The 16,612-nt window shown below is 43.5% G+C and overlaps 1 protein-coding gene across 1 annotated transcript; it reads left to right on the forward strand.

Moving 5' to 3' along the window:
• Window positions 1-1,612: 1,612 nt before the first annotated feature.
• IFT27 (intraflagellar transport 27) lies at window positions 1,613-11,203 on the forward strand. The gene is made up of 8 exons (XM_066320173.1): window positions 1,613-1,653; window positions 5,236-5,315; window positions 6,371-6,430; window positions 7,078-7,137; window positions 8,093-8,210; window positions 8,560-8,669; window positions 8,869-8,970; window positions 9,597-11,203. The coding sequence occupies exons 1-7, from the start codon at window positions 1,620-1,622 to the stop codon at window positions 8,965-8,967; spliced, it is 561 nt and encodes a 186-aa protein (XP_066176270.1). The 5' UTR covers window positions 1,613-1,619; the 3' UTR covers window positions 8,968-8,970; window positions 9,597-11,203.
• The last annotated feature ends 5,409 nt before the right edge of the window (window positions 11,204-16,612 follow it).

Below are 16,612 nucleotides of genomic sequence, written 5' to 3' on the forward strand. Positions count from 1 at the left end.
TTTTCGGCTCCCACCCAAATCCACTCACGTGGGACTGCTTAAGGAAGACAGAAAATCAGTTCAAAGAATAAAAAGAGGCCATGTAAATAGTTTAATAGCAGCCAATGGAGCACTTATTAGAAATATTTTTAAAATAAGAAAAAAAAACCCCAAATTAATTAACCTACTGCAGTGTGAAAGGCTACAAAAATTAACAAAGAAGGGGGGGAAAAAGAAGCAAGCAAGAGAACCTTCTCCGCGAGTACATTAACGCGGCCAAACACCACGAAAAACGAGCACTGGAGTGTTATAAATGCCTATTATAAAGTTGGCTTTTCGCAAGAGGTGTGTTATATGATTAACAACTTTGTGGTGAGGATGTAAGTTTTTATTTCTGCTGTTAGTAAAGAAAATTAGGCACAGTGGTAGTAGTGATATAGTAATTGCTTAAACTGTCTGTTTGGCTGGGATAACACCCAGTGAACATGGAAAGAAGGCTCTGGGATAACACCCAGTGAACATGGAAAGAAGACTCTGGGATAACACCCAGTGAACATGGAAAGAAGACTCTGCTGTTGATACACCAGCTATCAGCATCTCCCATCTGAAGAAAGCACGGACCGAGGCCCGAGCTGGAGGTGATGATGAAGACACAGCCCAGAAACACGCAGCTCTAAAAAGGCAGACCCAAAGAAGAGCCGTACAAAACAGTCCCTAAAATATGGAAACTAGTTTATGGAAAAATATGAATATTCAACAAACTAATACAATAAAAAGAGTATTGAAAGAAAGCCTGTGAAATAGCAATTTGTGGACTTGGCTCAATGCCAAGTCACCCGACCGACCGTATTTTGCTTTTTTTCCTTCTCTCCTAATTGTCTTATCTTTTTATTAAAACCTATTTCTCAAAATCTAGCGAAAAGTGAATCTCGTTTTTGACAGGAGGAGAGGAGAGCGGACCAGCCGCTGGCCCAGCGAGGCCCTGAGGGCAGCCCCTCACAAACCGCCCGTTCCCGCCGTGCCGACCCGCCTTCGCGGCCACTTCGGAGCCGCCGCGGCAGAGCTCGGAGGCGGCCGCGGCCCGTCCCGGAGCCCTGAGGGAAGCGTGACCCAAAGGCGGGCCCGGCCGCCATGGCCGAGCAGGCCGCGCTGCCGCCGCGCGCATGCGCAGCAAGGCGCACCACACCGGGCCTTTCCGCACGGGAGCATAGCGTTCCGCGGGCTCACGGGCAGGAAGTGGAGCCTTCTCCCCCGCTTGCCTCTCCCCGACTTGGGGCTGCCGCAGCTCCTTGCCCGTAACTTTTATCCTTTTCTGCCGTGCCCCCAGAGGGTCATTTCGGCCCCGTGGTGCAGGCCCCCGCGTTCTACCCAATAACAAGCCGGCCCTCGATGACGTCTTTAGTTGCCAGGCAGAATTCCCCGCCGCACCACCCGTGCCGCCGGGGCGCCGCCGGGAGGGGCGGAGTGTCTGCTTTAATTGACAGCACGGCTAGTGGGCGGGGCGAAACGAGAGAACCAATAATAACCGTGGGCGGCCTTGATGAGCAGGGCCGGCAGCCAATGGGGAGGGGAAGTGGGGGCTCGGTTGCTAGGGCCGCGCGGTTGCCAAGGCCGCGGCCATCCGCCACCGGAGCGGCGCCATGGTGAGGCTCGCTGCCAAGTGTCTGCTGGCAGGTGAGTCCGGCCCGGCCGCTCCCAGCCGGAGCGCCGATTCCAGTGGGGTGGGGCGAGGCCGGCAGCGCGGGCGGCCCGGCTTCCCACAGCCTCTCGTCCGGGGGCCGCCCCGGCGGAGGTGTGGAGGCCGCAGGAGAGAGGTGAAGTCGTGTGTGTTATTACTCCTCGGTACCGGCCCCCGCCTGCCACGTGGAGTCGAACTGTGCCCAGGAAGGGTGGGAGATGTAGTTGGATCGGCTGAAATCCAAGGACAGGGTCTGAAAAAGAGGCGGGGGGAAAAACCTCCAAACCCAAACAAAACCGAGTATTTCTGCAGTGTGGAAAGGTGGGCGCAGAGATTGGAGAAAGCGTGAAGGCAGCAGGGAGGGCAGCTGAGTCTGGCCTCATGTGTGAGGCTTGCTTTGGGCCGATGGGAAAAGTTCACGTCAGAAATTAGGATGATTCTGAGAGCGTGATCGAAAGGTAAAGCCGAAACAAAGAGTAGAAAGATGGAGCATGAGCACTTCTCAGTGGCATCTTTTTCCCCAAACAATTTGGAGGGTAACCTGAGAAAAAAAAAAATGAGCTGAAGACACCAGTTTTTTTAGTCGGGGTGGATTATGGAGGTGTTGAAAGTAAGTACAGCTGGCTGTTGACACTTTGTGAAAAAAAAACTTTATTTTTTCCCCTCACTCTACACCGAAGCTCTGTGCAGCCTCAGCCAAAAGCACAAATCCATAAAATCTTTGTGTGCAGTCAACTCCCAGGTTTAACTCTTTGTTCCAAATTATTTCATCCAGAATAGAATGTTCCGAATTATTTAATCCAGAATTGAATGTTTGCCTTTTTTAACCTCAGAAGCAGCTGACCATTAACTCCCACAAAGCCGGAGGTGGTCTTCAGCAAAGGCAAGAGAATAATTCTCCCTTGTGGCTCTACTGCTGTGAACAGCATGAATATCTTGCCCATCTTCTACACTTGAAACGTAGGGCATCATTTCCAATTTGGGAATTTCCTGGTCCAAATATACTGGCTTTGCTGAAATCTGTCCAGTTTTGTTGTTTACTGTTACCAAAGGCCAATTCCACGACCATTTTAAAATCACATAAGTTTTCTTTGGATGATCTGTTTATGTCCTTAATCCTTATTGGGTCTGGAGTGGCCTTCTCAATTCTGTTCACAGCACAAAGAACAGGAATGTCCTATCTCCTATGTCATTCTCCTATGTGCTACCATAATATCCATGTATCGTTAAAAATAATAAATTAATTAAGCAGATCAGGCAAAATAGATTGGCTGTTGCAGAAAAAGACACTATAGTGAAAGGGACCTAAGGTATGAGTAACCACAACAACCTAAAGGGAACAAGAAAATGCAATTACAGATAGGAGCAAAGCCAACAGAAATGGAACTGGGAGCTCTTGTGGATCTACAGAAATGATTATGAAGAACCAGTGACACAGTATTGGGAGCTACAGCAAGGTCAAGGAGAACAGGACAAAAGGTCTTATTAGCAAAAGAGACTATTAAATTGACAGTAGAAGATAATTCATGTCTCAAGGGTCATTTACAGACACAAAAGTAAAAAAAAACTGTTGTCTGAGCTTACTGTGGAGACACTACACAAAGGTTTTCATTGTAGAAAGACAACTGGCAGTAGCAGGCATTTTTGAAAGACCCTAGAGATTCTGTCAGAATAACAGAAATAAGGGTAGAGTATATACCATGACGTGCACTATTGGCACATGAGACTAAACTGAAAAGGGCAAGGAAACTTACTTTGAGGACGTGTACTGATGTGGTGGACTAAAGAGGATGACAAAGAATAAAAAGAGGCAAAGAACACCTGGTGCTGTCAAGTGAAAGAAAGGCAGTGCATTAGTTAAGAATTTGTGCTGGCTGATGCCTGCACAGTTTGGAGCAATGTGTGCCTCTCTATCTCATTTTACAAAGACAGATCTAATTGTCTATTGAAATACAGAATAGCTTCCACTCAGAACAGAGTGTTGTCTTCCGCACAAGCTTGAACTGATCAGAGAACAAATAAGCTGACTTACCACATTTTCCTGTCTAAATATTATGAGCCCAACTCAGCTCAAAGTAAGCAAGCATGCTAAAAATGTTTAAACAGGAGCTACATTTGGTTAATGCATCTAGGGGTAATTGTCACTATCCAAAACACCCTTCCTCCTCTGTAACAGTATGTGAGCAGAGAGCTTTACCAATTTCCTTCAAAACGCCATTAGGAAGTTGTAATAGAGTCAAAAATATACCCCTTTCTTGGTTTATTCATTAACAACATAATGTCAAATACTTCCTTTCTGGCTTTATTTATTAACAACATAATGTGGAAGACTTGTATTCCAGACTTGACTGTTATGAGTGTTCCTTCAAGGGTAAAGCTTGAACCACTGAGGTATTTAATTACTGGCTCCTGTCCTTTTAACTATCCAGGCTAGCGAGACATTATGTGGAGAAATGATAAGTTCTTTGGAAGCATTAAGTCTTTGTTTAGAAAGGGTTATGATTTATGGTGGTTTGGTTTTTGGTGTTTTTTTTTTTTTCATGTAGTAATATGGGCATATGTGACTTCTGCAGAGCCTGAGGAAATGGCCTGAAGTTGTGTCAGGGGAGGTTTAGGCTGGATATTAGAACGAGGTTCTTCACCCAGAGGGTGACTGGGCTCTGTAACAGCTCCCCAGGGAAGTGGTCACAGCACCAAGCCTGACGGAGTTCAAGAAGAATTTGGGCAATCCTCTTGGGCACATGGTGTCACTCTTGGGGATGGTCCTATGCAGGGCCAGGAGCTGGACCCAGTGATCCTTGTGGGTCCCTTCCAAGTCAGCATATTCTGTGATCCTGTGATTGCTTTGGAGCTCACAGAGTTTTGTAAGAGTAGACCAAAGAAGGCAGCTGCCAGCCAAATCAGAAAGCCTTGGCTCTAGAAGAGCAAAAGACAAAGCCTCCTGCTTCTCCTTCCATACAGGGATGAATCAGCAGGCTCTTCTCTCCAGCCATGTGCTTTCTCTCTGACGTTTGCTTCTGTTATGCCCAGGATGCAACTAATGAGCCACCAGCAGCATTGAGTCAGCAAGAGTTGCTCTCTTAGCAGGGTCAGCAAGAAGAGTTCATTTAGAAATGTTACCAGCTTAAGCAGCTTTGTCTCAGTATATAACAAGGATTTGAAGCTGGGGAAATGGGTATCCTAAGGAGAGGAAATAGCCTCCTAGGAAGCCCGGTCCCTTCTCACATTGCAATTTTCGCTACTTGATAGCATACCTGGGAAATTTTAATTCCTAAGTAAGGACTGTGGAGTAGGCATGAATTTTAGAACAAACAGCAGTTCCATCCTGATCTGGCAGTCCTTTGCTGTTGTGCATAGGTCAGAAATCAGATGTCAGCCACCAGTATGCATAATGGCAATATTAATTTCCTCGTGTGGGTATTGTCTTTTAGATGGTTTTGTGCTTCATGTGACAGTTATATTGCCTGTATTCAGAGTCAGAGCATCCAGGCTCTTACAACGTGTGGTAGTAACTGAACTGAGGAAAAATAAGGTTCTCTAGTATGAAACAAAAATATTTTATGTTTTTTGTTTTGCAGGAGATCCAGCTGTGGGTAAGAGTGCTTTAGTCCAGATGTTTCGAAGTGATGGGGCTCATTTTCAGAAGAACTACACACTGGTAAGCATACAACAGGCTCAGACTGCTGTCTAAAATTTTTCTAGGATGAATGGGAAAACTGAGAGGTCTAGAACAAAATAAATTAGATTTTAAGTTGAAGCATTCAAGGTGAGATCTTAGAGGGTTTTCTTTCTTACACTCTAGATTCTGAAGAGAAAACATTTAATGTTCCGTAAGTCTGCATTATGTAGGTGGTGGTATTGAAACTTAAGGCACAATAATTTAGTTAATCTTGTGATTTTCCTGCTGAACCAATGTTTTTGTAGGGTTTTGTGGCATTAAAGAGCTCCCCCCTTTAGGGACTACTCTCTGAAAAAGTACTGCTGAAGGAGAAAGCTTTTAATTCCGACTATTAAATGTGCATGTGGACAGTGCACTTATCACTGAGCAAACACCAAGATGTGCTTCATAGTCCCAAGATAATTATAATCTACAGAAACTCTTTCCAGATGAAGAGGATACAGTTTGCAGTCTTTCAGTGTAAGAATCAATGGTGATGACTAATCAGAAGCAGGATAAAAATAAAAGTAAATATAAGTAAAGAAAGGAAAATGAGAGTGTGGAGGAAAAAAACCCTAAAATATGTTTATTCATTGAAATGAAGATGGAAACCAGAATTTAAGGATAGAAATAGAACAAACAAATGAGCTACAAAGCAGAATGAGATAAAAGGTGGAGGGAGCACAAACGATCTCAGTTCCATATGTTAGTTCATCACATGGTTAGTGCAAAACGTTCTAAGGCATTCGTTAGAGCAGGAGTGTGAGAGTGAGCGTAGTCCTGCAGACCTCAGCTGGTACTCTGAGCTGTATATAAGCAAATCTCTTTGGTTCTCCTCCTTTTTCCCCCAGCTGAGCAAATCGACAAGCCTGTGACATATTGGTGAGATCAGGTTACCAGAGCTAGGAGGAGTATTGCTGAGTTTCCAGCAGTCCGTGTTTGATGGAATTGTAATGATTCACAAGAATTGCCTCAATCCAGTGCAGGGTTGGGATGCTGTTGGATAGGCTCTTAAAAACTCTCTTGATCCTCATTTTTCTGATTCTTCTTGACAGACAGCGGGCGTAGAACTGTTGGTGAAGGCTGTATCAGTTCCAGAGACAAGTGATAGCGTGGTGAGTTTTTCTGTGACATAAATTGGGTGAGAAAGAGACTTCCAGAGCTCAAGCCCCACACAAGTCTCATTCTGGTGGAAGATCACTGTGCGTGTTTATAGGGCAATTAAATTGCATTAAGGAAATGAGGCTGGTCATGTATAATTACTGATACTCCACGGTTAGTTTAGTCTTAAAAATGTAATTTTTATATATTTGTATCCAACACAATATTTTAAACCAAAGGTTTTGCCAGCTCTGTTGAGATTCTGTTCTGTTCTTTAGGGCACGTGATTTTTGGAACTACAAAAGCCAAAGCTTATCAGTTGTTTTTCCTTAATGCCCTATACTCCCATTAATGGAATGTACATAATTTTGCATAAATAGTAGAGGTTACTGTCCCACTCCACATATTCTGGTTCCAGTAGGGATAGAAACTAGACTTGGGGCCTCGGAAGTAACCTTTTTCCTGCTCATACTTGAAAAATGGCTATTTATTTTCTCATACTATCTGTAGTTTTCTCAGTGGAGGGAATTTGTCCCTTAGGGACATGACACTACTGTACTGAATAAAATGTTGGAGTTACAAGTTGCAGTATTTACTTCTAAAGCCTTTCCCTACACTGCATTTTTCTTGGCAAGAACCTTCTTTCTGTTTCCGCTTTCAGGAATTCTTCATTTTTGACTCGGCAGGAAAAGATCTATTTTCTGAAATGTTGGAGAAACTGGTAAGTCTTATGTAACAGTCCTCTTCTTCCAAAGAAGTGCTTTTGCTTTGAAGATCTAAGCTCCCCAGTTTGGCAGATGTAGCAAACTTTGTCTTTAGTGTAAATGGGAGCAATTACCTCAGTTGCCAACGTATCCTGTTCTACCTCTCTAAAACTTGTAAAAGTACCAGAAGAAATACTTTCCAGAGAAAGGAAAGCAGATAGGCAGTTTTCTTACAAAAGAAATAGGGAATTTTAACTGAGAATTTGTGTGTACTGTTGTTTAAAGTTATTTTTATTTCTTAGAAAAACATCTGTTTTGCTGCAACTTCAAAAGTGGGAGGGGTTTTTTTGTGTCACATTGATGTGTTTGATCCAAGAGGATTTATTCTTGTCCTTGAGCATAATCCTGCCCTTGGGTTTTTTCCTTCACATATTCGTGACCTTCCCTGCACAGTTTTCTCCTGTTTCTCCTGTGTTATCTCATTTTGAAAAGCAGAATCAATTAATTGATGCGGGCTTTCATGAGATGGCTAAATCAACCTAATGTTTCATTGTCTACAAGAGCGATCCCACTTTTGCACTTGCACTAGATCTAGTTTGCAGGGGACTTCTCTAGAGGCTGGCTAAGCTTCTTGAACTGGAAGAAAACCTTTCTACTTTTTTCCTAGGATTAATTTTGTGCTGATTCAGCATGAAAAATCAGCGTCCCCAGAGGTCAGATGAGTGTCAGAGCTGATACAAGTAAAGGAGCAGAACTTTACAGACAGGATTAGGGAGGAAAACAAGACCACCTCTCCCAATATCACTGATTTAGTTGGGTCAACTGAAATGTGAAACCTCAGCCAAGGCATAGAATTCCTAGGTGTTAGGCTTTTTATTTTCATCTTAGCAGCTGTGTTTGCCATGCTTACAGCCTGGCTGTTGACCACATCAGTTTCATTAGAGCTGACAGTGTTCCTTTCTTGCTGTGCAGTGGGAGCAACCCAACGTCCTGTGCCTTGTCTATGATGTCACTAATGAGCAATCCTTCAACAACTGTAACAAATGGTTGGAGAGGCTGAGGGCTCAAGCAGTTGGGGTGCACATCCCAGGTAAGAATGGGTGTGATTCTTGTTATCTACTCGCTTCTTGGATGACAACAGTTGTTTCTGTTGAGCTGTGGAATAGCGCATTTATTTTAACTCAGGGGCAGACATGGCTTCCTCCAACTCCTTTGCTTTTGTCAAAAAGCAGAAAAGGGTTGAATATGTTTTCTTTTTGGAATCTTTTCTAGGTAGTTACAGACTATTCTTCACACCTCCAACTTTTTCAGCTACTTCCAAAAATGTTCCACTATTTATGGCTTGCAAGTCAGCATTGATGAACTGGGTTTGTGGAGGGTTTTTTTGGTTTGGTTTGGTTTTTTTTTTCTCTTTTGTTTCATGGGGTTTTTTTCTGTAGGTGTCTTAGTGGGGAATAAAACAGACCTGACTGATCGTCGAGTTGTGGAGCAGGAAAAAGCACAGGAGTGGGCTGAGAAACATGGCCTGGAATACTGCGAGATGTCAGTGGTGAGTATGCTCGTTTCACCATCTGTGCAAGGGGATGTTTGTAAAATTATCTTCTCTTTCAGGCAGAAAAAGATAACTGGGGACTCTCTTCCCCTTGTTTGTCAACTAAATCAGTTTTAATCCTTCTTTGGCGAAACAGAGCAGAAGTAGTCAAATGCTTATTCCATCTGCAATTCACAATTTTCTTATTTCTTTATAGAAGGAAATGAAAAATTTTGAGGGCCCTTTCCACATCCTGGCGAAGTTATTCCACCAACTGTACAAAGACAAAGTGGAAACCTTTCACTCACTAGCCTGACTGGTATGATTTTTTTATCCTCTAAGCTTCTTCTAGTACTGAAACTACTGCTGGACTGAATACAGAGAGAAGAAAAAATATGAGTTATTTGCTACTTCATGGTCATCCTCTGGTAATTCAAAATAAACTAGAAATAAGCAAGTGGAAAGGCACTCTTCTGAAGCTGCTACCTCAGCATTCCTTTCATGTCCTCTAACTTGCTTCTCTGCTCATTGAAAGTCTGCTAGGTTGGAGGAGGCGGAGGGTAAAAGAGGAGGACAGAATGGAAATTGCCAGCTCTTTGCTTTGATATCTTTTTGTGTGAACTGACTTCCTGCTGCTACAAGCAAGGATTTAGAGGTTTGGAAAAGGAGAGAGGAAGCTGACAGGATGTTTTTCGACTTAAGCCGGCCTTGATACATACACTGCAGGACAGGACCAATCGATTTGGCCCTACCCCTTGAAAAGCATTTTCAGGAGTAGGCTTATTGCCCTAAAATCAGCGCCTGGAGACTGAGATGTGTGGGGGCAGAGCTGGATTTAGGTGTGTTTCCAGCAGTGCCCAGAGTTGGAGGCCAGTTTTAACAGCGTTGCCCTTATCAGTTGTAGGATCGATATGCTGGTGACTAATGCATGTTTCTAATTTCCAGAGCCTGTTTCTTTCCTTCAGCGTGGCTCGCTGTCCCTGCCTGGTGGGAGCTGTGTCGCGTCCATCCGCTGTCACTTGGGGACGCAGTGCCCTCTGCTGGTCCCAGGTCACAGGAGTTCTCCAGAGGCTGCCACCTCCCTTGAAGTGAGCAGGAAGGCTTCCTGCAGGCACATCCAAATTGGCTTAACTGCGAAACGGAGTCAGATTGCAAGAATACCTTTTCTAGTCCAAAGATCAATCTGAAACTTTTAAAAAACTACCTTTTATTCTTCATGCCTTCATCGTCTTACATATTGTGTCGTTTTTGTCAGCTGAATTTGGCAATACCATTCTGATTAGGTTCAGTTCTCAATCTCAAAATCAGAGTCCTCTCATTAAATTCTCTCTGTTTGTCATTGAATTTCAGATAAAAGACCACGGTCCTGATGTTGCTAGTGGAAACAGGACTAAGGAAATGAAACTTAGCCTGGCTAAGTTACTCTGACTCAGATGTGTCTGGCTAGAAGTTTCATATCAGAAAGGGTAAAAGCCTGAAGAGAGTTGCTCTTTTGTGCGGAGTACTGATGTTGCATTGTGCCTTTGCTAATGCAGTATGCAAAAGCATCTGTGGTAAGGTACTGCCTTGTAACTGAGCCTAACAAAGAGCTTCAAAAATTTAACCATTATCTTCCAGATGATAGTAGACTCCCTTGGGCAAGGGAAGCTGAGTTTTGTAGAGACGAAGCACTGAGCGGTTTTTCAGGCAGGCTTTTCAGGAATCTCTGAAGGAATCTGTGTTTCAAAACTTTTGTACGTGTGGTTTATAATCATTTTTATGCCCATTGCTAGGAAAAGTACATGAAATTGAATGTAAGAAATACGAGTGCAGATGTTGTAGCAGAGTTTATGAAGCACTTCAAGAATCTGGAGAAGCACTGGCCTCATTTCACTGGCAACAATGTGTTGATGCTGGGAACTTGCTAGGGAGCTTGAATACCAGTTAAAGAGGGTGAGTAGGAGCTCAATCTACTAGAAGTGAAAACTAGAGGTTCTTTTGCTAGAAGCCAACTCAAAAATGACAGAACAAGCAGGGAAACTCCCTGCTTTCTCCAAAGAAGGAAGGGGTCCTTCATGAACTTCGGGCAACTAGAAGACTCACTCTTCTTTTAATTGGATTAGCATTACTGGCATTTGTATCTTACATGGATTGTCTTGTTAATAGGGGCTGTTTTCTGGTGATTTACATAGGCTGTTTAGACGATTGCTTGCAGGTGTTGGTGTCTCTGACTAGTAAGAATAAAAGCTATTTTGGGTGCTGTGCTTATCTCATTAAAGAACATTTCCCCCTGGTTCTGTTGAAGATGTGATCACAAAACAAGACACCTATTTTTTCATATTGAAAATAACCTAGCGGATGTGTATGTCACCTCTGACATGGTATATCTAGGGGGGATGAATGCCTTGGAAATAGGTAATAAAATGAATTCTGTGCAATCTTTAACCAGGGAGTCCATCTCTCTGCACCTGAAGGACTTCTCATAACTTCAAATAAACACTCTAAATGCACCAGTAAGATGAAGATTGGTGAATGCTGTTTCATAAAATAAATGCAAAAACTGGAGGAGCTCATTAAGGGAATGTTTGCAGTCCTGATTTGTGATTTATAGGCAAGCTGCTTTTGAGAAGTTAGTGGAGAAAATGCAGCCCATGCAGGGAAAGATGTATTGCCTGAGAGAGGAAATGTATGATCCAATTAGCTAACAGTAGGGGTTCACCCACTGCCCCTTTCCCTCTTCCACAGGCCACAAATACAATTAGAAAGGAAGTTGTGTCTAAAGCATGTTGTCTAACTTGCTTTTTACAGGACTATTTCAAGCACTAATGTGGATACAATTTAACATCCTTCAAAACAGTGTGTTTGACAATAACAATCTCAACCCTTTACAGCATAATATATTATCCTTCCTGGCTAGTGTGCTATATAATACCAGCCTGGTGCAAGTGGTGGTTGTTGCTATTTTCCTGGCTTAATTGTGACCTTGGTTGTAGAGTCTAGGAGTGAAGGGAGGGTAAAAAACATGGGAAGATTGTGGGAAATTGTTTTGTCTCTGCGTGAAGGAGTTCAGGGTGGTAAGTGAGCTGGACCAGCAGGATGACTAAGAGTCTGGAGCCATTATTAGGTTTCTCCTACCTGTTTACTAACTGTGGCAGTCACATCTGTAGGGTGAGGATGTTTGCTGCTTATAGTCTTAGCATCCAAATCCACAGTCTGATTTACAGATGCTGTGGAGAACAGTGGAGGAAGACAGAAAGCCTGTCTGCTGACCAGGAAGCTTGTCTTCTTACAGCTCCCCTGCTTTGTCCAGCTGTGCAGTGCTGCAGATGCTCAGCATGAATGTTACAACACAGAAAAGACCCGCCTCAACCAGAACTGAAATTTCAAAATAAGGGGAAGGAAACAAACAGGCCTTTAACTGGTTTTAATAGATATGTAGTTCCTTTTCCTGCTTGCTTGTTTGATTAGACAAAAGCATTTCTTTCCTCCCTGGAGTCCCTCCTTCTTACCTTTCCTTTGGTCCACATGGGTCTGCACAGCATCTCTGTTATGCTTGTGCCCTGCTTTACTTAGCTTGATACGTCACCAGCTGATTTTTTTTTTTTAATCCGTCTAATTTCTGCATTGTCTATTCCCAAGGCTGCAAGATATTTCTTCTTAGATTAATAGATGAAAGGAAACAAAAGTGGAATTTTTAGTCAAATTGTCTTGGAAGAAAAAGCCTTAAGAAGCTGTCTGACATTCTGAAATTTTACTGGAAATTCTTTTGTGTAAAGTTGTCATATTAAAGATGCTTTAATGGTTTTGTTTTGTCTTGCCGGACATCATCTACTGAGGAGTGAAATTCAGGACGTAAAATTCCAGAAAGATCAGGTTTTATTGTGGGAATTAATAGCAGTTTCAAAGCTGATCACACTGTGATAAGATCTGTTAAGTCTTAACAGTGGAGTGGTCACTGCTGTTCATAATGAAACATTAAATTTACTGAAATGCGACTGTCAAAACATTTTCTTCTAGAGATTTGTTGATTTTAAAGACTTTAAACTTAAGAAAGGACATCTTTTAAAAGACTGATCTGATAAATGAAACTGTATGCACCAGGGTTATTTCTGATATAGCTTCAGTGACTGGATTTAGTCTTTTATGCCAATTGTATCCCATGGGTAAGCTTAATTTCTTTACCCACTATACATCTTGGACCGATCTGACCTGATAGCAAAAGACACATGATGTTGAAAATGAAATACTGCCTTGGGGCAGAAGGATAAACTCTGTGTCCTCCTGAGGTCCTCCCAGCAATACTTTCTGTAATTCTATTAGATTAAGTGAGGAAAGAAGTAGCGTGGAAAGCACAAAACAGGCTAAGTCCTAAACTAGCAATTAAACTGGGAGCTGGGCTGGGCTGCAGCAGAAAACGTACAATCTATCCCAATTAAGAGCTGTATCTCAAGAGAAACTGGGAGCTTGACGCAGGTGCTGACAGCAGGGAAAACATTGCATTTCTGTTCTGGAGGCAGCAACTGCTTTCTGCTGGTGCTTATGCAGATCTGTGGGGGTCCTGACACAACTCAAGGCTGTGCTCTGTTTTTAATAATTCCTGAATCCATGATGTTCAGGTGGCACTTGCTTGCAGTTGTGGTCTCATCTGTCTGCACAAAGTCAGCAGCATGATGGCAGATTATTTGCTAGTGGCAGGAAGACATCCCTATTACTGACTCTTGTGTGATAGGACTCCTCTCTCCTCATGCATCCTCAGTCCTTTTCCTATCTCATATCTGCTCCTCAATGGACCATATCTACCTCTCCTTGCTCTTAACCAGTGATGTGTCCATCTTGGTGATGGTGCTCTGTGGAACCTAGGACTGAGGGACTTCTCAGACCTTCTGCGGCAAAGGTGGAGTCAGAGCAGAAGGACTTCAGTGGCCACACTGGCCTCCACATTATCTTTTTGAGCCTAGGGGCACATAATCTCTCTACTCATGTCCTATTTCCTCCTCCTGCTGTCATTTTGCCTGGAGAACAATGTCTTCTGTGCCAGTTGCCCTTGGCTCTGTTGACCCGGAAAACAATGCTTGGGGGAGGGAGGAAAAAGAGAGCTACTCAGGCTTGAGTCTTTTCAGGGCTCTTTAGGTGTTGTGACTCCCTGTCCAAGTCACCTGAGAAATATCTAAGGTGTAATTTCTTGGCAGGAGACCACCATCTGAGTCCTGACAGCCTCATCTCTGCTCTTCAGAGCTCACTGCAGTGTAACTTTGTCAGACACTGGCTGTTCTCTTTCTAACCTGGGGTTTTGGTGGGAATTTTTGGTAGGTTTTTTTGGCTCTTCGGTGGTTTTTAGTTTTTCTGTCACAGCTTCACATATTTCCTCCTCTAGAGCTGTTTGTCAGGAGAAGCTTAGAATTGCTCCCTTTCCTGGGTCTCTGAGATTTAATCTGAGAACGTTTAAAAGGGAAATGTGACAGACCCTACACGTCAAGCTGGGGTCAGGGATGGGGTCAGTTTGATGCATTTCTCTCCAGCCAAATATGATGGGGTCAGTTTGATGCATTTCTCTCCAGCCAAATATGCATCATTTGGAGATAGGTGGAGCCTGTAATCTTTCTGCACAACTACAAGAGAAATAGCCAGTATGAGGGCTGCAAGTTAGAGACTGTGAGGAAAAGGGTATAAAGGCAGAAGTGATCCACTTCTGTGTCCCAGACAGGGGAAATTGCAGGAGCAGTAGGGGAGCAGAAATATGTAGGAAATACGTAGGTCTGTATTTCTTCATGAAGATCCCAGAGGATTTGCTGAGGCAGATTGCGAGGGTGGGATTTAGGGATGGGAAAACCTAAGGCTTTTCCTGTCTTTTAGAATGCTGTATGGAAATAAAGTGGGAGGAAAAGTCATTTTTGCATGAGCCAGTGAGGGAAAATGAGGATACAGGGTAGAGCTGGATGATGTTGCAGGTGGAAGGGCAAGTGGTAAGAATAAATAACTGAAAGGAGATTTTCAGGGCCAAGCTCTCAGGGCCAAGGGCAGACAGGGGGATTCAGACCCGTGATGAGGATGGTCACTGGTAGGCATCAGTTTAGGTTGAAGATGTATTAGAACAAGGCAGGAAGAGTTAAAGTCTGTGTGGTAGGGTTGACACTGGAATTTGAAAGGGCAGTAGCAAGAATCCAGAATGATAAACCTAGGAATAGTGTGGAGAGATAAGAACAGCAAGCTGTGATGCTGTGAACAGCAGTGGCTGGAGACAGCTGGGTGAGACCAGAAAAAATAGAGGAGGTATGCTCTCATACCTACTATGGGGCACTATCAAACTATCAGGGTGGAAGAATGTGAAGAGATGTTGGGAATTCATAATTGAGTACAACTCTTCTCAGGGAATTTCTGAGTGGAGGGCAATTGGGTTCTTCAATTCATATCCAAACATCTTCATAAACACATTTAAAACACAAATCCATTCCAGTGCTATCTCCACTGTCTCTATTATCCTTTGCCAGAAACGATCATGACCCTTCTGCTTAAACCTTTTTTTTTTTTTTTTTTTTTTTTTTTTTTTTTTTTTTTTTTTGAGGGGAGAGGATGGGGGAAGGGGAAGAGTGGGCAACAACACATATATTTACATTTAATTGTGATGCTGCATCATGAATACATTCAGGGAATGAACAAAGAGAGCCTGCACCTCCACCAGACCAGGCAGAAATACCCACTACAACCTGAGCATTCATATCTCACAACAGAAACTTCACAATCAGTTCATGCAGCAGAAGGGATGGGAGGAATATTTTCTGTATTGGTTTCCCTTCTCTGCTTTTGTGAATTCATTTTGATTCCTGTCAAGTGTTGCTCTCTCTTAGTCTAACAGTTATGTGTGGCCTTTGTGGGGCCATATCTAGGACTTCATTTCTGTGATGCTTGGTGGTTTCAGTTTGAGGACTGTAAAACTTGGAAGTGTAGAGATTCGGGTTACAGTTGAAGCATCAGGCATAAAATCAGCTTGTAGGTACAGCAGAACAGAGTATCTAGGAAAGATGTCTTGCAGGGTTAAGATAATGCTTTTCAGTGCTGCTGTCGGCAAAGAGAGGCAGCAATGAATGTGAAAATGTTAGATGAGGAAGGAATTCTGGTGAGTTCGGAAAGGGTAACAAGTATGGATTTCTTCTAACAGGTAAATGCAGAGGAAAGGGTTAATGCTGCAAGTCTCTGGATAGAGGTATCTGGGGAGGCAGTGGAGGAGGTAAAGGAGCATTCTTGGACAATGTCATGGAACTGGATAAGAGCAGGAGGATGGTTCTGGTTTGAGCAAAAGAAGAGTAATACAAACCCTGCTCTTTGGTTTCTGTCCCTTTTGACGTATGGGGCTGTTTCCCTTCAGCAGAGTATGTCATTGCTCTTGATGGCTCTCACAGCTAAAACTGCCAGTAGGTTGGCTTTCCCTCTTCACTGAGATATAAGTGATCCCTGAATGCTGTCTTGGTCCACACTATTTTGATGCCTGATTCCTCTTCCTTGTTCTTGCCTCTTGCCTTTTTCCTCCTGTGTCTGCATTTGGAGGTCTTATAAATCCCCACAATTCTGCTACACCTCCCACCATACCAGCCCTCCCCATGACCTTAAGACTGCTTATTTTCTCCCCTGTACTTTGCTTTCCAGGATTAGAAGCTGTGGTCAGAAAAATAGCCACTGGTGATTCTATCCACTACCACCCTCTCCTTTCCATCTGGTGCTAGGGAAGAGCTTGTGCTCTGTTCAGCTGGCTAGTTCTGGCACAAAGCTTGGTATATACTCACTGGTATAGGAGGGAGAGGGCTGTGCCCATGTCAGATGTGTGTCTCTGTGCGGATGAGGAGCATCCGAGGCAGGCACCCTTTCCTCCTTTTATCAGACTGCGCTCATTTATTATACCATCTGTTTTCCCAGTGCTGGAGATGATGCTGGGGATATGTGACTTGGGGCACTCAGGCAGAAACTGGCCTGCACAAGGCCAGCCATGT

The sequence above is a fragment of the Sylvia atricapilla genome, chromosome 5 (assembly GCF_009819655.1).
Source record: "Sylvia atricapilla isolate bSylAtr1 chromosome 5, bSylAtr1.pri, whole genome shotgun sequence".
In the NCBI taxonomy this organism is placed as follows: Eukaryota; Metazoa; Chordata; class Aves; order Passeriformes; family Sylviidae; genus Sylvia; species Sylvia atricapilla.